The sequence below is a fragment of the Lingula anatina genome, chromosome 2 (assembly GCF_051362555.1).
Source record: "Lingula anatina isolate TDL-2025a chromosome 2, LinAna3.0, whole genome shotgun sequence".
NCBI lineage: Eukaryota > Metazoa > Brachiopoda > Lingulata > Lingulida > Lingulidae > Lingula > Lingula anatina.
The window spans coordinates 32270655-32295309 of NC_141768.1; the positions used below are offsets into that span (position 1 = coordinate 32270655).

The 24655-nt window shown below is 36.6% G+C and overlaps 1 protein-coding gene and 3 long non-coding RNA genes across 8 annotated transcripts; 1 reads left to right on the forward strand and 3 right to left on the reverse strand.

The window, feature by feature from the left end:
• Positions 1-2073: 2073 nt before the first annotated feature.
• On the forward strand, positions 2074-3440 carry LOC112042563 (uncharacterized). Its single transcript, XR_015332676.1, has 2 exons — positions 2074-2353; positions 2901-3440. It is a non-coding gene; the product is annotated as an uncharacterized LOC112042563 (long non-coding RNA).
• A 117-nt stretch (positions 3441-3557) lies between these two features.
• Positions 3558-5372, reverse strand: LOC106177553 (rho GTPase-activating protein 35-like). The gene is made up of 3 exons (XM_013560378.2): positions 4964-5372; positions 4664-4769; positions 3558-4366 (listed from the first exon to the last, which is right to left on the reverse strand). The coding sequence occupies exons 1-3, from the start codon at positions 5142-5144 to the stop codon at positions 4192-4194; spliced, it is 462 nt and encodes a 153-aa protein (XP_013415832.2). The 5' UTR covers positions 5145-5372; the 3' UTR covers positions 3558-4191.
• Positions 5373-7474: 2102 nt separating this feature from the next.
• Positions 7475-9816, reverse strand: LOC147763602 (uncharacterized). Its single transcript, XR_015333277.1, has 2 exons — positions 8824-9816; positions 7475-8211 (listed from the first exon to the last, which is right to left on the reverse strand). It is a non-coding gene; the product is annotated as an uncharacterized LOC147763602 (long non-coding RNA).
• Positions 9817-15407: 5591 nt separating this feature from the next.
• On the reverse strand, positions 15408-23264 carry LOC147763603 (uncharacterized). 5 transcript variants are annotated; one of them, XR_015332891.1, is made up of 8 exons: positions 22394-23264; positions 20943-21734; positions 20323-20874; positions 19730-19912; positions 19357-19502; positions 18394-19067; positions 17681-17780; positions 15408-17210 (listed from the first exon to the last, which is right to left on the reverse strand). It is a non-coding gene; the product is annotated as an uncharacterized LOC147763603 (long non-coding RNA). The 5 variants fall into 5 exon arrangements; XR_015332893.1 differs by having other exon boundaries at positions 18394-19040; positions 20323-21734; positions 22394-23254; XR_015332892.1 differs by having other exon boundaries at positions 18416-19067; positions 20323-21734; positions 22394-23253.
• Between the last annotated feature and the right edge of the window lie 1391 nt (positions 23265-24655).

Below are 24655 nucleotides of genomic sequence, written 5' to 3' on the forward strand. Positions count from 1 at the left end.
AGAATAATAATAAAATATATGGATAAATTTCACTTGATTTTCTTTCATCTATAAGATTTTTGGAATAGTAGATCCATTTCTGGTAAAAAATTCAACTTACAGCGCTGAATGTATCTAGTTCAGATTTAATCATCTCAAAAACAATCGAGATTTGTTTACCTAATTTGCATATGCATAGTAAAATAGTTCAAGAAATTTGATTGGGCAGCTCCTTATTGTTCTCAAAACTTTGAACCAATCAAATTTTCTGTTTTTGATGCGCCAAGTCATTTCTGACAACGTTTGCCCTAATTCACCGTGATCACATGGTTGTGCTCAGGACAGTTTCTTTATTCAATGGCATTTTGATTATCGAATACTATGTTATCTTCATGGTTATTTTCTTTATGTTTACATGAGCTACGAAGTCTTCCTCATGGAAAAATCATCCAGTAGCTTCCCATATACAAGTAAGTGACGTCAAGACGAACTTCCGATTTTCTTGAAATCTTGAAATCATTATTAGGTTTGCACCAAATTTGAGTTCTATTTCAAAATCTACGCAACAGTTTGAGTTAAACTTTGTATCGGTATGTAAACTCTTTATATATTGCACCTACATGCAAAATTTGAGAGTTTTAGCTTTCATTGTTTTTCTACAATGCCCGTTCAAATGTGAAAATAAGCCCCTTTTCGTCCATTTATTGAAGAAAACAATATTTTGAAATAGGAATATGCCACACTTTCAGCTCTACAACTGAAGAGTATGAATAAAGAAAGCCGAGGTATTGTCGTGCCTGAGACGTCAAGGCAAAAAAGTATTTAATGTATAAAGTTTCTTATCAGCAGTGTATTGAAATTACTGATTCTCATTATTATCTATTTAAAACTTATCCCCACAGAAATAAATCCAAAATAAAAACTTACAGTTTATAACTTTAACAGCATTAACACTTTCTACCAGTAGCGGAGACCGGTGTCACGAAACTGAGGGTCCTTGTGACAGAAAGTCCGGCCTCCATAGCCTAAAGTTATAATGGTTAGAGTAAGTCTTACCTAAGTGGATCAAAATCTAGGGCGAGGCTCACCTGTACAAAGTAATGGGAGGCGGACTCTCTGTCACGGGGGACTTTCTGGTACATGAAACGGTGCTAGTTGGGCCCCGAGGTTAGTTGCCTCCTCGTCAATTTATGAAAAGTAACTACAAGAAAAAGAAACCACAGAAAAAAGAGAAAAGCACGCAGAGAGCGCAGACCTCCGCCAAGGCAGCAAAGTCTCCATCCAATGCCGTTTCACCCTAAATTTTCGATATTTTTGATTATTGATTGATTGTTGATCCGGAGCACCACCAAAAACTAATCATCTGTTCCTTGGCCCACTTCTGACAGTTCCTAAAAACATTCATCAAAATCGGTCCATAACTTAGTTTTTTGATTATTGATTTTTGATTTTTGATTGGTGATTGATCCGGATCACCACCAAAAACTAATCACTTCTAAGTTAACCCATATCTGACCTACGCTGAAAATTCCATCGAAATTCATCCAAACAACAGGGGTGAGAACAAACAGGGGTGAGAACATAACCTCCTTGGCGGAGGTAATGAAAACTTGCAGTTTATTACTTAACAGCATTAACACTTTCTACCAGTAGAGGAGACCGAGGCTAGTTGGGCCCCGAGGTTAGTCAATTTATAAAAAGTAATAACAAGGTAAAAAAATTTAATTACATCATTTTGTGAAGTGATCCCACCGGTATCTAATAATGCCAAGAACGTTTCGGACGTAAATAAAGTTCTACTTAAGCGGTGGGTCCAAACGAAAGATTTCCAAATCTTAAAGTTACTTTATTAAAAGATTCTTGTATTCAAATATAGTATATGTTTTGGGCTTCAAAGTGAAGCTAATTGTTTCAAGTTTGACAGAAATGAACCGTAGTCCAATCTAGCACCAGAAATGGCTGCAATTCTTTAAAATAAAATGTCATTAAAAATGAAGAAAAAAATCTCCTTTTTCCGCAATATATTCGTATTTCTTTCTTATTTTTCAATGCTTATTTTATTTTCTAACTTTTATTTCTACTCCTAGGCTTGGTGTAATTTCTTTTAAATCTCTTCCTCAGGCGACGCACGCCTACATGTTGCCCTGTTTAAAATATGTTCATAATAGTACCTGTAGCGGCTGAGGTCATGTACATGTATGTTGTGGCAGTACTCCGTGCAAACACAGTGGGAGTCAATCGAATACCTGGTTGTAGGTCAAGCTAACGCCCAGACAGGTGAAATTTTAATGCAAGTTGACAAGAAGACTATCTATTGCTGGATTATTAAGTTACAGCACTTCCTACAAAGTATACACGACTAAAAGACAAAAAGGTTAGTTTACTTAGTTATATTTGATATCCTCTCGAGAGTTGGAATACGTGCAAGTTGTAAAATGCGTTATTTATAAAATTTGCCTGCACGATAGTGTTTCAAGCTGTTCATGGAGTGACAATGGACACAGAAGAACGTCAACACACCTTATAAAAAGCAAGTATCTTAACAAATCATGTTATATTTGGGTATTAAGGGCGTCAGGTCGATAATCGGAATGCATTCTTGTTTTCATTTCTGAAAGGTATTAAGAGATCATAGCATCCTAATCACATCTAGTCCATAGGACGCGTTGACTTATACACCTGTACTCATTCGTATTCATAACGCAACATGTGCCTATCCCGTCATTTCAGAGTTCAAATGACATGGCGAAATTAATGATAATAACATAATTCATATTTTATTAATGTTATACTGACGTTAAATTAGGTGTGAGAAATAACCACTAATATGCCTACTATCAATATAGTCGGCCCAGCTCCATCTAATTGATACGACTCATTTTAATTTTAGATTATTTTCAGATTTTAAAATTGCCTTCCAGAGTTGAATTGAAATGGCTGACATCAAGATTAGTGTGAGTGTAAGCGTGATCGTCTGCATCATCGTGGGAGAGTTGGTCAGTAGTTTGTGGTACCATTACTCTTCTGTTCGCGTGCCTGGAAGCCCCTCATGTCATACATAACACTCACTCACTATGGGACTTCACCTTCCACGCTCTTCACAAGTTCCTTCTTGTCTTCATTGTGCGGCTGGTGATGGACTACTGCGATAAGCACTTCTAGACCACTGTTCTTCAGGTTTTGTTATGTTAGGCTTTGATATGTCAGAATAGACAACACTGAGAGTCAATTTGCAAGTTAACATTTCTCGAGTAAATACTTTTATACAGCGGAAAATATGAGGTTGTCACAGTTAAATTTGATCTTACGTTGGACCTCTACAAATAAAAACGTCAAATTGCCAAATGACTGTTGGATCTCATTTAAATTCAGTGATTTTAGTGCTGTTTTATAGATACTGTGCGTATTGAATCTAATAGTACATAACGTCAAATAAAATAGTCAAGTAATTGTCCAGTTTATTTTTTCTTGCCATATTTACGTATCGAAATCTTTTAAAAATTGTCTTTAGCGTAAAATTATGATACTTTTCTGAAATCATCAGTATCCTTGTAGGCCAAGCAGCATCAAAATTTTTCCAAATCGCCGACGGATCTGACACATTTTTAATGCCGATGTAATGCTTTATTTACGAATTTCAGGATGGATGCCTTTTTAAAACAAATCTTTGAAATCAAATTAAATCAAGTATCTGTGAAAAATATTTACAAAAATATACACATATACATAAATGTAGACACAAAACAGGATAAATTGTTGCAACAAAAATTTGAGGGTGAAAAAATTAAGGCTTAAAAATAAACAGATAAATCTTGAAAATCTACGAGTTTACGTCCGCTGGTGTTTTACAAGGACACTGACCAATGCCCAGTCACCGACTTATCAATCATGTCGCTTGGCGTACTGTTTCTTTGGGCCTTGGTTATGGGTCAAAAATTTGGCTGAATGGAAATGATACAGGTTCATTCACATTAGGTCGACCTCTATCGCCAGTTACACATCATAAATGTTATCCGCCTCTCATAAATTTTCCACTAGCATTATCGTGGCTTCCAAGAGCAGATGAATTTTAAGGCGTCCTTAGGCTCTCGTCGTATTTTGCCAGCATTGGACAACATTTAGTGGTCCGCAAAGATTAGTTATCCGTAGATGTTTAGAAATTAACTTGAAAAAATCCCAGAGGATTTTGCATAAAAACACAATGTTTACACTTTACTCAAAGAAGAAGCCGTGGTGGTCAATGATGGTTTGGACAACAGCCTGGAGTGAACCCGCGCTAGACGCCATGTCGGTCAAAGAGGCGAACTCTGGCCGTAGTAGTGTTGGCCACCAGCAAATGGCAAGATTGGTACTGGTCATACAGTTAACATCACTGAGTGTTGTCACTCTGAAAAGAAAACACCAACCAAATTAAGGAAGAAAAATGTAATGAAGTTTGATAATCATATATTATGAGGATATAAGATATAAGGTATTCGCTATTTGCTTCAAAATTTTGATTAAAAATTTTAGCTTAAAAGCAAGTTTTATATTGCCCTCTGTCCTGTATATGTTATGTCTTTATCATTTTGCCTTTAATAATGGAAAACCAATTTAGAAAATGAATTTGAAAACAATTTGAGGACTCAGTTGAATTCATTGAAATACTGCAAGCAAGACTGTAAAATACTAGATCATAACTTACTTGTTCAAATGTGTGGCGATAAATTTAAGCACGCGGTAGTTGCCAGCAGGAAGCTTCTGGAGCACTTCTCTCAGAGCTTGAAGGCGACGTTTTTTATCATGGATACCTGAAGAATGAAAATCATGCCTCAAACGTCTGTAAAAGTGAGGTCAGCAAATCTCTAAATAACTTACCCTTAAATCTGGAATTTCACGTATAGAAATTCACACAAAATGCATTTGTAACATGCATCCATATGAAAGAAACCGTTTTAAAAAATGAGAAGTAAAAGGCGCCTTAAGTTCTGCTGTAGTATCTTACCTGCTGCACTTATAAATTCGTTATTAAGTTTGTTAGGGATCAGTGGCTCTTGCAGCTCACGGAAGAAAGTTTTCACAGCTGTCGCCACATCGTTGACAGAGATTTCCAAATCAGTGAAAACCAAAGTATGATCTGTAAAACAAAATTTGGGGCTAAAAGTCAAAATACAGTCATACCCCATGTGAAAATAGTCGAAACATTTCTCTCAAGTTTAAATCTTTATTTCTATATTTTATGTTGTATCTATTGTGTGTCCTTTCCTGTGACGCGAATCTTGAGTTAAGAATTAAGGTAAGAAAAAATAGCTGTCTCGGTTAATAAGGCAAATTAACAGATATTAAGATTCAGAAGATTGATAATTTAGCAGAAAATATATGAAAAAGAAACTTGAATCGTATCATAGTTTAGTAAACCTTTATAGCAGGAATTCTATACATATTTAATTCCTAGAAATTGAAATAATAAAAAATCACAACCGTACACTGGTTAACTCACCTTCATTAAATTTCTGCAGCAGTAATTCTACATGAGCTTTATTTCCAGGTACTCTGTACAGTCCTTCTGAACCGAGACCATTCTCTTCAATATACACAATGCACTTCTCTACGAACATGGGAAGAATTGCATCACCTTGTAAATAATCGTCCAAGGACATTTTCATGGCGGTCTTTCCGCTAGGAGCATTTTTTGGCCTCTTCCTAAATAACTTGGATCTAACGTAGGCCACTGCTCGTGCAATCCTTTGACGCGTATTCCTAGTTTGAAACAAATAAGATAATCCGCAAGACATCTTTAGTTGCTATATCTCCAACTTGTCGTGAAGGGTAACCAAAGTTAGTTTTTGACGTCATAAAGTTTCATTTTGTGACGTCACAGTCAATTTTCAAGTTTTAATTCAGTAGACGACACGTTATGTACCGGACGTCACAATGGCTTTTATTAACACAGAAAGAACATCTATTGTTAACATTTGCAATAGATTTATACTTAGGTACTAGCAGTTTAAAATTGAGTGGATTATAAAACTCCCCAAGCTTATAAGTTTTGCATTGATAATCTTTGCAAAACTATGTTACATTTGATACAAAAAGGCGTCCAGATACATAATTTCGGAATTAAGTAGCCCACTGGCTTCTTTCAGACTGCCGCAAACCAGTCCAGTTGACAGTAATATGTTTAAAATCCGATTGGAGCAAACTTCATATTAAATGAGAAACAAATCATTAAATAATGACTTCGCGTTTATCCTGAAATAATAAGAATGAGACGGGACGGGACTAAAACCACGTGTCCCGCCAGCGCCGCGCAGGTGGTACAATAAAGTACATTATAATCCACATAATTTGTATTTGTCAAAATAATGTTTTTTTTTTGTTATTAACTCACAAGAAGTACATATGATGGAGTGAATCTGTCCCAACTCCATGTTTTTATATTAACCCTAGAGAGCAATATCTTTTCAATAAATTTATTTTTCAATTTATTTACAAATATGAAGTGAAACGGATTTACATAAAATTCATGTACATGTTTATACATCATATAGTACCCATGTACTACTAATGTGTATAGGGCTCTGTTCTCACAACTTTTAGATCGATCTATCACCGCGGGGAGTCTCACTAGATTACTGTCAGATAATCCGGCTTAAATGTCCGACCCGCCTACTACAAGCTTTAAGGGGGTAATTAACTTTCGTGTCCGCCCGGCTGACAGCTATTTAGCGTGAACCCCCAGGGAGTTAGGTCGATCTAAAGTAGATCAAGAAGTTATAACTTAAAACTTCTTGAGTAGATCGATCTAATCTCTGGAAATGGGGTCTAGGTTTTCAGGCACATGGACCTCACAAGTAACAATATTTTAATCAATAAAGAACTATTAATTTTGACTACCAGACTAAAATCTTAGTAACTCATCCAAACTAGATTAGAATATTATGATAACTAAAAATGACACTACTATAACAAGCAAGGCATAATTTTCACACTTCTTGGGAGTAGATTTCATAAGATATGTATGGTCTGATGGAATATTTCATAATAATAATAAAACAAATAATCTAGTGCAAAACTATAAACACTATTAATCATGCATGACTTTGCGGTATACTGCTACAGCCTGATAACCCACTAAACGAATATTCAACAAACAAGCTAAATATAATACACTACATAAAATGTCATGGAGCAGACACCTTGAAACACTCAAAATGTGTATATTTGTGAGACCCAAAGCTCATTTTCTCACATGTATCAAAAGATTCCTAGGGTGGGAGGAGGAGCACATTCCTGTAACACGTATAATGATAACTCAGGGAAGTGATCACATTGACTGAACTGATTTATATCATGAAAATCATTAATTAAACAAGCCTTATATCTGGGGGTCCTAAAATAACATTCACATCCTATGAAAAGCATGTCTTGTGATCTATATGCTACCTTTTTTTGACTATGGACCTTGGCAATAATTCCAATATATATGCTATATAATGAAAACATTAAAATCATATCAGAATACTGAAATAAATTTATTGCAATGTTCTTTTGCGTACTTCTTTGTGTCTGAGAGCTCTATTGCACATGATACAAGTTTTTGAGAGGCTTTAAAATAATGTTTTGTGACTGTCGTGACATAAGGATGCACAACTAGACCTAATTACCTTTCAGTTCAATGCACATGATTTCTGCTGGCAGTCCAGGTTTTATAACTCTAAAAATGAAACTTTTTAGTCCTATATACAATGGTATGAGAAACATGCTTTACAGTAGATCCAACATCTTATAATACTACTGTTACTACATACAATGCTGAATAAGGTGTTCAAATTATCACAAATATCAAGAAGTTTTTAGGTTCATACACATGAATCTTTTGAGAAAGTTCACTGTATCACATTAATTGTGGCCCCATATACAAACAAGATCAAATATTTTTTTCATTCTACAACAGAATCAAACACAAACAACAATTGCAGTTTGTTCATGTAAAAGCTTGTACGTTTATTTGGATTTCTTTGATGAGTGTTGAAACAATTTCTTCCTAGAACAGTTTCTTATCATAATGTCTAGTGACTCAGTGTCAAAAATTGACCAACAAAGTTTGCCACTCCAAGGAAGATGATGAAGCTGTGTATGGCTATCATAGGCCAGGTGAATTTGCCATCTTGTTTCAACTTGAGCATGTACCGGTATATCAAACATGGCAGTGCAAAAATGAGCGAAACTCCACAAAAAGCGCCAGCAAATCTGTAATAAGAATTATAGAGATACTGCAGTGGTAAAATATTGGCAGACCACAGGCAGTGACTTCAAATAGTTTTATGACTAAAATATTTTGATTTACAGCAATTTTCTTTTCTGTTCATAACACAAATTACTTATGACAAAATATGTTTCACAAAAGTTAAAACAGTTTGCAAAGTTATAAGAAAACAATCAAATATACAGAAAAATATCACAAATGTATTTATTTCATCATATATTATTACTTAGATCATCATTTGCAAAAATAAATGTTTAAAATAATTAATTTTTCTGCACTTCATACACAACAGTACTGTAAAGGAACATTCACAATTACATTCTTCTACAGTTTGAACACTTTAACTGTGAACCATTCATTCTCCAGAGATAAACCAACCAGAGAGAGAGAGAGAGAGAGAGAGAGAGAGAGAGAGTGAAAAGCATTGCTTAATATAATCATTACTGATCGACCTCTCTTCTTAACTCAATTACAATGGCAATATGGCAGTGCACAAGTGGGTCTTTAAAATCAAATTCATGTACATGTACTCTTCCGACATTCTATGCTGCCAAATTAAGGAATCAAAATTAGAGAGAAAAATGGCAATTCACTACCTTATGATTGTTCCAATCTGGGGCAGAAATACAGCAAAGAGTATACACATGGCAATCAGAACAACATTGAGTATTATCACATGCTTCAGGCTGCAAATAAGAAGTGTCATTTGCTTATAGCACTGTGCAAAGGAAATAAGTAAATAAAATTTTCATTTTTATGCTCTCATGCATGTTTTGGCAAACAAAAATTCAGGTCAAAATTACATTACGAATTAAAACAAGTGTTATAAAATCAATTGACAATTTTTTGTTATAAAAAGCAAAGTGGCAAAAAATGTTTCCAAACACAGCATGTAGCCTGATCATATATGTGATGAGAGGAAATACTGTGGTCATTTGGAAAAGTAGAAATATTCTGGCAGCAAATGCTAGAGTATCATTGTGGCCGAAATTGTCCAGTAAGTTCTGAAAATAATGGAATTTAGTAACTTAAAGGTACATACGAACCGAGCATCGGTGGAGCGTGGATTCCCAGTAACACATGTAAACCACTTCTATTAGTTTCTTATACAACTCTAATAAATTCGACATGCCAAGGGATAAACTGAATAAATCACCCGATCAACCATACAAGAGCTTTAGAGTGCTCCTTTCTTTAAATTTTTGGTTGTCAATTTAACCTACTTTCGTGACCTACTCTTCTGCCCCATTGACATATAGCATAGAATGCTAGCAGAAAAATCTGTTCAAACATCACTCTCGGGTAAAATTAAATAATGCCTTTTGGTAATTCTCTTAGTTATAACGGCCCCCGTTCTCTTTATGAATTTAATTGTCGTGTGTTTTGAAATTAATGCTAGAGATGAATTTTACGGCAAAGCGGCCATATTTCCCATGGTGATAATACGCATGCGCAGAAACCTCATTTTCCGCACTCGGAACTACTCGGATGTCTCCGCAGTCGACAATGATAGTATGGAGCTTGCGGAATTAGCCGAGGATTGCCGATTGCATTTTCCGGCAAATTCAATAACGACGTTTGCGACAACCGACTTCCTGGGGGGGGGGGGGGATTTTTTTTTTTTTTTTTTCTTTTTTGGAGAACAGACGAAAATCGGTGCGCGTGCAGGATGTCATCCATAAAAATAACAAGGCAGCAAAGCTGTCAAATGTACAGACAAAAAACAGAAAATAAAGATGCAAAATAGGTCATTTTGTCAATTTTGATGCAATAATAAATAATGCTTATAATAGCACTGTCAGTCAACACTGAATTTTAATCATGCACAACAGGTAACATGGTCAATAACAGGAGTGGACCCAGAGATATTGCAAAATTTACCTGCATAATTATCACTGCTTCCTTATTATTAATCTAGCAGACTGGCTTAATCTTTGGGAGTTTACAGGGAAATATCAACAACTGTGCTTTATGTAATCTCATTTAATAACCTATTAATTAGGCAAATGACTTTATAACTCTGAACTTAGCTTAGTGATACCCAAGGGAAATTTACAGACTGACCCTCTCAAAGGTCTTTCAGGCCCATAAGTCACATCTTAAGAAAAGCACAAAGTAATAATGCACAAAATAGGATGCTGTCAATTCTGATGCAATAATAATATATTACGCTTAACTGCAAGGTCAACATCAAATTTAAATTATGCAAAACAGGTAATACCGATGAAAGTAAAAGCAGGCCCATGAGAGTTCAAGTTCATACTTAGAAAATGCCAGAATGAGAAAAATGAGAATTTCACAAAAAGTTGCGTTAATTCAATAAAAAATGATAATCCAATAGAGCTGGTTTTCTTATTTGAGCTGTATGTCAATCCTAAAAATCATTCTTTTAAGCTAAAAAAAATAATAAGTAACACAGTTTGCTTTTTATCATAACGTTTGTGATGACAGTGCACGAAGTTGGCTTTTTGTCAATTTTGATGCAATATTACATAATGATTAACTATTATTACCACCATTTATTTTTATTAATAACGTGGTCATTTAGAAAATTTGATTACCACTGGGCTTCATGACCATGGGAGTTCCAAGTCCCACATTGAAAATGCCAATATATGAAAGATAACAACTTCACAAACATGTACAACAGAAAAAGAAACCAATTAGATTGCTTTTCCAACACAGGGTGCATTTTAGACCTGTGTTTCTTTCCTGTAAGTTTTAAGAAGAGTAAGTAACATGGTTTTTCTTTAATGGTCACTATAAAAGCAGTGTCCAAAATAGAGGTTTCTTCATTTTCGTTGCAATATTACATAATGCATAATGACCATCAATTTTAATAATGAAATAAAATTATCATGGATATTCAGACTAGCAAAGGTCTTCAAACCCATGGAAGTTCAAAGTCACACCTTGAAAATGTCGATATGTGAAAAATTTAAGGATGAGTGCAGATAACCATTGGCAAAGTGCCCATCGTCAAATTTTTAAAATAATTTGCTATTATAAAGTTTATGCATATATTTGTTGTGTGAAAAAATATTATTTGGTTTGAGGCATCGTTTGAGGCATCGTATTTTTAATGAGTAATATGTGGGGGTGGAGGTAACCAGATTTACTTGTTGTATGCAGTCTAATATGAATCAGAGCAAGTTATTTCAGCATATATATTGCATAAATAATTTTTTCTAATGAAACTTGTCTTGTGGTGAAAAAAGGAGTTATATGTTAAATAATTGCGATGTGGCACAAGTAAATGGGAAAGTAATTTTTTTTGTTTGTTTGTTTGTTTTTTTTAATCCTAGAGAAGAGAGGGAGGGGTGGTGTATTACAATATTTTCTCACAGACACCATCACTGATTTCACTTAACTGTATAAAAGTCTTGTAACTAGAAAAACTTGTATCAGCGTATTTATTAATTTTATATAACTTTTCTCACAGACCAGCATTTGTTGGTCTAAATAATTATATTGTTAACCAATACACATTTTGTACAAAGCCCTATAGAATAGTAAAAAATGCTAAAAGCAAAAGGCTGTTACAGTAACACAAAAAAATCATGTGTTAAAGCACTCTAAACACCTATTTGGAATGTTTCCATTAACCATACAATAAACAAGGTATAAATTGTACCAAAATAATGATAAGGTAAAAGTAAATGAAAATATAGTACACATAATAACAGTAATGGCCAATAATCTGTATGACAATGAAAATAAATCATCTAAAAAGTACTTCATATATGATAATGTATGTGATAAAGACCTTGTATAGAAAGCAATGCAAGAGTTATTTTATACAAAATATATAAATATGAGAATAAAAAATGTATAATAAACAATAGATAGTTAATCAGATGTGCTGTCTGAAACACTTTCTGCCTCGCTAATACTCTCACCACTTGATGTTGGTAAATGCAAGAAGTTATAATGAGACTCTTTATAACTTCTTGGTAAATGTGAGGCATCCTTCCTCCCTACCCCCCCCCCCCCACGCACACACACACAAACACACGCGAAAGTTTTTTTAAACCATGCCAGTTCTGAACTGTGAATAGGGGAACTATGGGTCGCTGCATGCCATCTTCTTTCAAGCAAATCAAAGAAATGTTAAAATATTTAAGCAATTATAAATAGTAACTAAAGCATTTTAATTTAAAAATCACACCAATCATATTATCTTTTCGTTATCCTTTCTCCTTGCAATATCAAAGCAACCAAAAAAACTGGACAACTCCACATAAATATTAATAGCAAAAATGTATTATCACTTTATCTTTATTGTCATCATCTGTGAAACAAGATATGAAATGAAAGTTTCTTCAAAGTGCATTGTGGATCAGTGTATATTGTGGATAAGTGTTCCAGTGTACGCGGACAAGGTCGTTCAATGACGGCCTGGGGCAGGTTAGTAAACTTCAAGTTGATATCATGTCAACAAGATGCAAGGACACTGTCAATCACAATTAGGGGAGAGGCATGCGTGGTTTCCCTTCAAAAACTATTATAGCCTAACATTGATTCTTCCCTCCGAAGTAAATGTGTGATTTTTTTTTCTTTTTAAACAAAAAAGTTAAGGTATGAAAACGCTGAATGTATTTCAAACGTAGGTGTATATACAATACAAATAATGAAATCTGTGTCTCACTCTCACACGACACCCCCGCGTCCAAACTGACAGGATGGTGGCGACAGCAACGCCCCCAGTCGACAATCTAAGATTGGAAGTCTATGAGCGATAGAATAATTAATGCCAAATTTCCGCATGACAACGATTTATAGACTCCCGGGAATTATTTTCCCTCAACGCTCTTTGTCGCGCTGGCGGTCAATGCAGCATTTATTTCAAAACAAGTTGACCGCAAATTAAGCACGATTTTGCACCTTCAAGTTCCGTGTCACGTTTTCATATCATGCATCTTTTATTTCTACAAGTATTCTCTGCCCAAAGTGCGTAAAAAAAGAGAGTTATCTTACCAGGTTGTTTAGAAAACTTCTTTTTCCTCCGACTACACGTCTTCTCTCCCGTTCACCTCCAGGTTAAAATGACCACTCAGCTTCGCTTCTAACACCACTACACGTCACTTCCGGGCACAATCAGTCTTCTCCGATTCCCTTTATTAACACACGTAGGAACTGCAAGTCTTCAAAATGGTTGAATAAGTTTAAATCAGTGAAAAGGGATCCAAAAAATATTTTTTCATTTTAATACTTATCATTCATCAGCTTTTGCATTTTCCATCTATTTAATCTCAGCTGCTTTTGATAAGTGTTTAAATCATCAATTAATTCTCGTAAAATATAAATAGTTTCAGTCATGAATAATCCTTAGATATACACCCAATGCATATTTTCAAAGATGCCAGTGTGTTATTGTGATGTTATACAAGTTGTTATTATTTTAACAAAAGTTAAAAGAAAATGATAAAAAAACACCAGACTAAGTTATGGGTCCCGTGGCAATCTTCCTTCTACAATTTAAGTGTGAATTACTAGTAACTATGAAAACAGGAACTCACAAACAATATTACAATCACCATTTACCGAATCTGTATTAATTATTACTTTCAACCTTAAAACATTTAAGTCAACCATGACACAATCTATAAGAGAATTGAATTGTGTTAATGGTATGGCAACTCCTGAGAACATCTTCAGTTATAATATAATGACAGTGTTTCAAAACCACGATACATATTAAATACAGGCTTGCTTAAATCTTAAACGGAAAGGAAGTATTATCAAGTGTTGCACCTGCTCAGCAAAGCTGCAAATTTTATTTTGCAGCATCACAATTTCACTAGCACAAATCAGTAATAATTGTTAGTATATTTGTAACATATTTAATATTCGTCATTTGCCTCTAATCTTCGCTTAACATTATTAAAATATTACCACACATATTTATGATAAATGTATGCATATTTGTAATAACTAAATTTTGTCATTTGCTACGGGAATGGGGGGGGGGGGGTCTTAAAAATAAAAATTTTGGGCCGCAATTCCCACAGCAAATATGAAGGAGTACCAGTAGATAAGGCCGGTGCCATGAAACTGAGGGTCCGTGTGACAGAAAGTCCGTCCTCCATATAGTTAGGGTTAGTTTGACCTAAGTAGGTCAAAATCTAGGGCGAGGCTCACTTGTACAAATGAATGGGAAGCGGACTCTCTGTCATGGGGGACTTTCTGGTACATGTCACCGGTGATGGCACAGAAATGGGAAAATTCTTGGTTTTGTGTAGTTTTGCTTGCATTATACATTTATATAAAATCTGATTCTCAAAATAAATGCAATCGGCAAGTATTATGCTACAGGGATGGGAGTGAGGTGTTCTTAAGAATAAAAAAATTGGGCCTTAATTCCCTCAGCAAATATAAAATAGTGCCAGTAGATAAGGACAATAATGGCACAAGGATGGAAAAAATCTTGGTTTTGTCTAGTTTTGCTTGCTATATGCATTTATATAAAAAAATTGGGCCTCAATTCCCACAGCAAAAAAAAAAAAAAAAAAAAAAAAAAAAATAGTGCCAGTAGATAAGGATAACAATGGCACAGGAATGGGAAAAAATAGTTTTTTTCTCGTTTTACTTGTGTTATAGTCAAGAACATATACATTTATAAACAATGTACCCCTTCGTTAACATTAAGAGGTGTTGGGTTCTTAAATCTACAGTGGGATTTATTTAAGTAAGATAGTTACTTCTCTAATTTGACTCAGGAAAGTCTAGGTAACGGCTCGAGTTATTCCTGGGGCTCCGTAACTTAAAAGCATCGCGTATTGCGAACGGCGATATCACATAGAGGCTACAGTGTATTACATGGGGCGAGCATGGGCAAGTAATGGAATCGAGACGCTTGCGCTCGGTCGCAATGCGCGCTGCTTTCGAGTTACAGGGCCCGGGAGCGCAAAGTAACGCAGCACCACAGCTTTGTATCCAAAAACCAAAATTCAACTCATTACCTGGACATCGGCTAGTTTTATGGAAGAAATTGGAGTGACAGAAATAGTGACGAGATTGTAAAAGTTTAAGTGAGAGGCGAAAGAGGATAATTTCTACTAATGATTAAACGAGCATACATGCGAGTCCATTTAAATTTATTTGCAAGTCTCGCTTTTTTTTAGCGATCTCTACACGACCACTTTTTTACAAAAAAAAAAGAAAAAAGAAAGAAAGAAAATTATAGAATATTTTTTATTCAACTATTATGTACAATTTTGAATATTTACAGTTGATTTAAAAAGGACTAATAATCGGTAATGAACTACGTAAACGCAATGAATTAATACATAGCAGTATTATCAAAAGTTCTAAGATTTTCCATCGTCTTCATCTAGCGTCGGAACGCACACAGTCCGATAATGCAGGTCTTGTGGTCGGAAACTGGTACCAGATGCTCTCGGGCCGTGGGGAAAAACCCGTCTAAACCCTTCGTGGGGAATGCGGGAAAGTGCCCACGCCCGGATAATTCGGTCCTTATAACATGACGAAATCGGTTTCTATTGGCACGGCGCTGCGTACAGTTCAAGAATCGTCCCGTTTTAGACAGCATTGTGTGACGGAATAACCTTTGTGTTGACAAACTATTCTCTATATATACTATACACAAGGTGAGGGATAAAAACTTATTAAAGTAATTCTTACAGAAAAAGGCACTGAAGCCAATAAAAAACTAACAAGAGACAACAATTAAACAGAATCATTTTGACTTTATCTTGGAGAATTAAAACCATAAATAAAGTTAATCATTTTACAACTGCAAGCATCTTTCAAAACTTGATTATAGTTCTCTTTATGATAAAATGCAAACAGATTCAAGTAATATGATTACAACTCGGGAATATCAATGATTTCAACTAAACTGTGATATATAATTCGACTTAAAATACCAGGTTTCTAAAATGTAACTTTGCACTGAAATCGCAACTACCTGCATGATACAAGTACAGAATAAAGCAAGCTTGCTTCAAAATATTTCGGATCTCACATTACACTGTATGACCGCCCATGTAAATTTCAATCCAAATTTTTTTGATCCGGAGAAAAGGTGCATATGTGATGAAGTGGATGTATTTGTCAAGTATAACACTTGAGAAAATCTGAATATTAGTAATGTGATCTCTATCTTGAGAGATGACAGCATCTCTCAAGAAGAGCAGACTGTACAAAAAATATAATGAAATATTTCATTACAGATTTTGCACAATCTATCAATGTAAAATCTCTTCATGTAAAAGCGTTTACCTGAAGTCAGATTTTACAAAGATGTGAGGGTTTGTTAGTAAGGTTAGTGTGCAGGTTAAGACCTTTTCAAATGCCATACTGACAAACAACTCCACATCATCAAAAGCACAAATTTGAAAAATGACCATCTCAGATTGAAACAAAACACAGACGACCACAAGTGGTGGGAATGTTTTTGTGAGCAAAAAACTATCTGCATTCAGAATGTGGATAAAGCAACTCTATATTCAAATTTATTAATATAATAATTATAGCAACTGTAGAGGTAGACTTTTCCTACAGAAGCACACATCTTATTCAATTGATCTTGTATGGAATGAAAAATTATCTTGAACCTCAGTTTTCTCTTCTGTTATTGAAATAAAATGGTTCACTGCATAAGGCATAAAATACAAATGAAATTTGATGCAATTTCACCTTGACATGTTTGTGACCCATGAACCCCAAATATTCTCAGCATCCAAAAGACTGATACATTATTAGACTGTATTCCCACTACATTCAGTACTGTATATTGCCTTCATTACCATTCCACATTCTTTATATTTGTTTGCAGAACAAGCCGTGTCCTTCAACACCAAAACTTGTGGGATGTCCGAGCATCCATGAAAGTGTCCACAGGGCTCCTTGTGCTCCTTGCTAACGCTGTACAGTGTTCAACATCTTGGACATTTGGTCTTGGGTCGACGTTATGTGACATCATGCAGGCGTAATTATTGGAAAACTCCCAATTCGTAGCCTACAAATGAAATCCAACTTTTACTCAAAAGTATGAAAAGCTATATCGAAAGCTTGCAGTAACTGCAACAAAGAAAGTATATCACTGGTATTTACACACCGTTAACATTAATGAAAAGCTTGGTTCTTAAAATGATCAGAGCGTTATTTCCAAATGTACAGTGAAATATGCTTCCTTTATTGAAATATATATATTAACTTTTTAGAGTAAGTAGACAGCAGTCTTCAAAAAATAAATTATTTCAAACATTTGACAAAAAAGTAAGAAAAGATGTTGCTATATTGAATATTGTAATGTTAGCCTACATGTTAAATTGTTGACTGTCTGTGCTACTTCTAATTCTACTGTTTGTTTACATAGGATATAGTTTTTGATCACTGTCAATAATAAGAAATGCCATAATACACCAATAATAATACTTAAAAAATTCAGAACCACTTTTCTTAAGTTGTTGATCCCCAATAACTTACAAAGTTATCTGTATAAAGATCCCTCAATCCTGAAGAAGTGTTTCATCTGGAGGTTTGGTAGTTGCAATCTTCATTTTTAGAATCCACCACTTTTGGTAGCCTGCAAATTTAAATTATTACTTCAAAATGTAATAAAAGTCAACCATTTGTATATGAAATGTGTTTTTAAAGTTTCAGCAGTTTGATGGGAAATAAATATAAAAAGCACTTTTGTCACAAACTTGGAAAAAACATTCAAGCGAAATATTTTGACATGCCACTGGCGACCTTCAGACTTAATGTCACAATGGGGTATTGCACAAATTAGTTTTAACGAAGGAAAAGGAACACTAACAGCATTTAAACGACTCTACTCAAAGACAAGCTTGGTAAAGCCTGAACAATCTAGCTATATAGATCCAGGAGTGTACTAGTATTCCATCAAGTGTTTAATTTGTGAAGGATTTATATGGGAGAGACAAAGAGAAAGTTGAACGTTAGAGTTAAAGAACACGGGAAGGAATAAGAAAGGGCACCCGAAGAGGGAAAAATACACTACAGCCCAAGGTAGCCTTCTGCTACAACGAACCATCACAAAAAAACATTGATTGGGAGAGTGCCAAGATTCTACAAAAAGAAAGTGACTGGAGAACAAGAGGCGTAAAGGGAGGCATATAAACCAGGAAAATGCCTAACAATCTGAACAATATAGAGAGATGGAAATAAATACTCACTTCTACGGTGGCCTATTATTACCACAACCACAGCACTGGAGGTGGGGGTGGTAGCTGCTAGTATACAATTTCTGGACCAGTGACAACGTCCCGGAGTCACATTGGTGGTGGGTGTTGGGGGAGGTAGCTCCAAGTAATCTGGACCAGTAACCACGCCCTGGAGTCACATTGGTGGTGGTGGGTGGTGCGGGCGGTAGCTCCAAGTAATCTGGACCACTGACCACGCCTCGGAGTCACATTGTTGGTGGTGGGTGGTGGGGGTGGTAGCTCCAAGTAATCTGGACCATTGACCATGCCCCGGAGTCACATTGGTGGCGGTGGGTGGTGGGGGCCGTAGCTCCAAGTAATCTGGACCAGTGACCACGCCCCGGAGTCACATTGGTGGTGGTGGGTGGTGGGGGCGGTAGCTCCAAGTAATCTGGACCAGTGACCACACCTCGGAGTCACATTGGTGGTGGTGGGTGGTGGGGGCGGTAGCTCCAAGTAATCTAGACCAGTGACCACACCTCGGAGTCACATTGGTGGTGGTGGGTGGTGGGGGCGGTAGCTCCAAGTAATCTGGACCAGTGACCACGCCCCGGAGTCACATTGGTGGTGGTGGGTGGTGGGGGCGGTAGCTCCAAGTGATCTAGACCATTGACAACGTCCTGCAGAATATTGAGACTGTTGAGGATCTGAAAGTTGACGAATGGCATGTCAAAATTTGTATGAATGATAAGGTTTTTCCACATCTGTGACAAATTAAAAGAGCTTTTTACCTGTGAAAAATGAGCTTTGAATTTGCTAGAGTAAATTGTAAATAGAAAACAAATGCCTGCACCGAGTGACAGGTCCCAAAAACAATTGTCTAAGACCTTGCACAAAATGCTCAGTTTGTTGGAGTTGCACTGATAAAAGATTTGTATTATCTATACAATGAATGACAATCTAGTTCATTTACTCTTATCCTGTCCCATAACTTACCTTGAATGCTCTCTAATCACAACTACTGAAGGGCTCTTGAAACACTATATGATATAGCTGACATGGCTTTCTCCATTTTAGCCTTGTTAACCTTGTTAAAATGGACCGTCATCAGGACAGGCGCTCGCCAATGCTATCTGCCTCAACTACAGAATAAAAAATTATAAGTCAAAAGTTTCCCTCTTTACTTCTCCCACCCAAATCCAATCTACTAACCATAAATATCTTAATCCTAGGAGTGGGTCATGGGTAAAAGACATTGCCTTCTGAATGTAAGCTGTCAAATTAATGTGGCTAACGGTTTTTAGTTTTTCAAGGTAAGAAAAATCACTTAAGTGTTTTGTTTTCCCCCAAAAACATGAGTGATATGTACCTTTTAAGGCTTGATAGGTTTCCATCTCTGTGAAACGCCATATGCTTCTGATGCTCCCCCATGCAGCCCCCTAACATACAGACCATGGCAGGACTCAACCATGCACCAAGGATTGAATGTGACCCTCTTCTTGCACCTCTTTCAAAAAAGCGGGACTTCATCAGGAATTGCCCTAATTGAGTTCTGTAGATAGAAAGGAAAATTTGATTAGTTTTCAAAAATTGTATATCAAAAGCAGTCTGCAGCCAGAAAAATTGTTGGAATCGGTAGATTTCCAGAATGTGTCAATTTGGTGACATGGCTGTTAGATTTTTTCTATAAGTATGAAGAAGAGCTTTTGATTTATTTTAAATGTAACTGTTACATCATGATTCGAGAAAAATGTCAAGGTCTTGTTAATACAAATATTAATGCAATCCAGTCTAGTCCTATTGAACTTTGTATTCGAACCAGTGAATCAAGATTCAGACATCTCTATCTAGTTTTTAGGAAAGAAGGTGGACTGAATGGCCAGTAGGGTGAAAAGTTTATGGCACAGACTGCTGTTGAAAAATTAATTTTAGTGTATTGTTCTCGCCAGTAACACGGGTTACCTTGCAGGTTTTTCCGCCTCAGTGAAACACCATATGCTTCAGACGCTTCTCCAATGCAGCCTCTTCAACAGACCGTGGCAGGACTCACTGGCACCAAGGATTGAGGGATGTATCGGAAGTGTGCACGTGGCCCTCTTCTCCTTGCAGTTGCCATGAAACGTTGGACAGGACTCGCTGGACGCTTCCTAGTGCAGCCACCTCGTAGACAGACCATGGCAGGACTCGCTGGACGCTTCCCCAGTGCAGCCACCTCTTAGACGGACCATGGCAGGACTCGCTGGACGCTTCCCCAGTGCAGCCACCTCGCAGATAGACCATGGCAGGACTCGCTGGACGCTTCCCCAGTGCAGCCACCTCGCAGATAGACCATGGCACGACTCGCCGGACGCTTCCTTAATGCAGCCACCTCGTAGACAGGCCATGACAGGACTCGCTGGACGCTTCCCCAGTGCAGCCACATCAAAGAGACAGACCATGGCAGGACTCGCTGGCACCAAGGAATGGTCAAAGTAGCTTAAGTGTAGATGTGGGACGTCTCCTTGCAGTTGTGTTCTGTCAACAGAAAGAAAAATGAATTAATGACTTTTCATACTATGTCAGCACTCTGCAGTCAGGCTTACCTTTAAGTGGTTTCCATCTCATTGAAACACCATATGACAAGACTCGCTGGACGCTTCCCCAGTGCAGCCACCTCGTAGACAGACCATGGCAGGACTCGCTGGACGCTTCCCCTGTGCAGCCACCTCGTAGACAGGCCATGGCAGGACTCGCTGGACGCTTCCCCAGTGCAGCCACCTCGTAGACAGACCATGGCAGGACTCGCTGGACGCTTCCCCAGTGAAGCCACCTTGTAGAGAGACCATGGCAGGACTCGCTGGCTCCAAGGGATGGTCGAAGTAGCTTAAGTGTAGATGTGGGGTGTCTCCTTGCAGTTGTGTCCTGTAAACAGAAATAAAAACGAGATTAGATTTCTTTTATTTCTTAAACTCCCCTTCCAAAAAGAAAAATAGATTACATACCTTAAGGAGTGTAGTCGAAGTCCCACAGGTGGCGCCCATCATCTTCTATGTCCTGTAAACAGAAATAAAAATGAGATTAGATTTCTTTCATTTCTCAAACTCCCCTTCCAAAAAGAAAAAAGATTACATACCTTAAGGAGTGTAGTCGAAGTCCCACAGGTGGCGCCCATCATCTTCTATGTCCTGTAAACAGAATTAAAAACGAGATTAGATTTCTTTCATTTCTCAAACTCCCCTTCCAAAAAGAAAAAAAATTACATACCTTAAGGAGTGTAGTCGAAGTCCCACAGGTGGCGCCCATCATCTTCTATGTCCTGTAAACAGAAATAAAAACGAGATTAGATTTCTTTCATTTCTCAAACTCCCCTTCCAAAAAGAAAAAAGATTACATACCTTAAGGAGTGTAGTCGAAGTCCCACAGGTGGCGCCCATCATCTTCTATGTCCTGTAAACAGAAATAAAAACGAGATCAGATTTCTTTCATTTCTCAAACTTCCCTTCCAAAAAGAAAAAAGATTACATACCTTTAGGAGTGTAGTCGAAGTCCCACAGGTGACGCCCATCATCTTCTATGTCCTGTAAACAGAAATAAAAACGAGATTAGATTTCTTTCATTTCTCAAACCCCCCTTCCAAAAAGAAAAAAAGATTACATACCTTAAGGAGTGTAGTCGAAGTCCCACAGGTGGCGCCCATCATCTTCTATGTCCTGTTAACAGAAATAAAAACGAGATTAGATTTCTTTCACTTCTCTAACTCCCCTTCCAAAAAGAAAAAAAAATTACATACCTTAAGGAGTGTAGTCGAAGTCCCACAGGTGGCGCCCATCATCTTCTATGTCCTGTAAACAGAAATAAAAACGAGATTAGATTTCTTTCATTTCTCAAACTTCCCTTCCAAAAAGAAAAAAGATTACATACCTTAAGGAGTGTAGTCGAAGTCCCACAGGTGGCGCCCATCATCTTCTATGTCCTGTAAACAGAATTAAAAACGAGATTAGATTTCTTTCATTTCTCAAACCCCCCTTCCAAAAAGAAAAAAAAGATTACATACCTTAAGGAGTGTAGTCGAAGTCCCACAGGTGGCGCCCACCAGTTTGCAGTCTGCTTCCTGGACCTGTAATAAAAAGAAACCTGGAAAGCATGGGAATATGCAATGACACTACGACTCCAGCCCACGACAGCAAAAAGGTGAAGTATCCTGCGAAGATGACCGAGCGACGATTCCTCGTGGGGAGAAGCGAAGATTTTAGCTGGCCAGCTAAGAGAAACGCCGAATCCACCGTCTAGACGTCCGCGTGTGCAGGGAACAATATGTCGAAGAGCGATGCGTTGACGTAGGATGAGTAGAAGATTCGGAGAAATGGGAGTCGACTCCCGTGTCCTTTGTGCTTGATACAGGGCGCAGCACATGGCATCCGTCCTGTTGCTCTAGATCTGTCCGCTGTTGAGTGAACGCACTTTTAAAATTTTGCGCTTTTATACCTTTGTTGACGTATAGTCACATGATGGCGTTCTTGTTGTCACCAATGGTCAACTTGTTCAAAGGGGATGGCCTTTGATAGTGATGCGCAAAGTTGGTAATAATATCTTATCAACATATACATTTTCTTTTATATTTTATATTTTGATTATTCTGCCTGTCAGTTTGTTTATAATAAGAGTAATAAGTTCTAAGCAATGTCTGTGAAATGTGCAGGCAAATTTGATGAAAATTTCTGAGCAACATACCTTCTCCCTAAAATTTTTATAGGTACGATGTCCGTTAAGCTGGTAGCTGTGAACTTCTCGCAGGCTACTTTAGTGTGCGTGTATTTGAACACTGATCCAAAATGTGGATAATGTAATTTGGCGTAGGGTGACTGCATTTTTGAGGCAGCCTGAGGGAGTATGGTTGTTCTGATTGTAGTGAAAAGTAGAGAGACAATTGGAAGTACACTGGACTTAGCATGTTCAGTCACCTAAGTACTCTGAAACACATTTTGTAATCAGCTGACTTGTTATTCTGAAAAATGAAAAAACAAATTATATTGATTTACAAAACTGGAAGATAGAAGCAGTGGATCATATTACTTATGCCAGGCAGAAGAAACGACTGAATGTATATTTTTATATTCAAAACGTCTACTGATTTAGGTAATAATTAATAGCCTGGAAGATAGCAGCAGTGGATCATATTACTAATGCAAGGCAGAAGAAACGAGTGAATGTATATGTCTATATTCAAAACGTCTACTGATTTAGGTAATAATTAACAACTGACGTCTCCCTTCATGGCGTCGGGTTATCAATACTCCCACACCAGTAACATGAGTTATGAGTTGAGCAGAAACAGAAAAAGATTTTTTATAAAGATAATGCAAGTATATGTGTAGGCCTATTTATCTTTATTTATATTACTAAACGTAAGAATTGTTTGTCCAAGTGAAACTTTACTTACATCAGCCTAGCAACTAAATCTGACGTTTAAACGTCTCCGAAAATAACTAGAATTTTTTGAATAACGCAATAATGCGGCCACCTTCGAGGTGTCGCCCGGTTTTTAAAAATTGAAAAAAGAAACTTTTCGGGGCGTCTTTTGTCGCGGGTCATTATTTTCAGTTGTTTGATGTTTTTTGTAATATTTTAGCCATTGATAGAATCTATAATTCAGTTACATCCACGATTAGCTAGACGAAATGGTGACAGGGAAAAGTCAAATTTTTTAAACGGCAAAAACTGCATTCTCTTAGAAAGCAATTAGCAAACATTCATTACTGTGAAAAATTCAACCGAAGTTGAAGACAAAATGTGTCAAAAATAAACGTGCATGTCGTAATACCTATTTAAAGCAGTCTAATTTTTGTTAGTATTAAAAACGTGTAAATATTATCCACATAGGATATTTTTAAAGCCTTCGATATTTAAAATATTTAAACTTCCCATACTTTGAGGCATGCATGAGTCGGAAAATGTTTGCATAATTACATAAAAAACTAGAATTATCTCTTTATGTGACCACAGTTTAATCATGTGCCTTACATCATTCCCTTAAACCCTTTCCCAATATCGATTTCAGATATTTTTGACACATTTTGTCTTCATCTGAATCACGTGAACGTTATCAAGTGTCATAAGGCGTACATTACGAAAATATTTAGGTCTTGGAACGTGATTTGATGACTTTTTTAAATGCATATATATACAATTATAAATTTATAATTAAGTTATTTAATATCGAATTATAAGTTCTGACCGAGTTTTAAAATTTATTTTAGGAGGGGTAAAAAACCCCAACCCCATCTAATATATATTGGATACATCCGTAGGCTTATGT

Bases quoted from the DNA above. Each gene is read 5' to 3' on its own strand.
- LOC106177553 (XM_013560378.2), bottom strand. From the start codon at position 5,144: ATGGGGTATGACTGTATTTTGACTTTTAGCCCCAAATTTTGTTTTACA. The intron at 4,770-4,963 runs GTAAGATACTAC...TTCATTCTTCAG, and splicing joins CGAATTTATAAGTGCAGCAG to GTATCCATGATAAAAAACGT. The intron at 4,367-4,663 runs GTAAGTTATGAT...TTTTCTTTTCAG, and splicing joins ATCGCCACACATTTGAACAA to AGTGACAACACTCAGTGATG.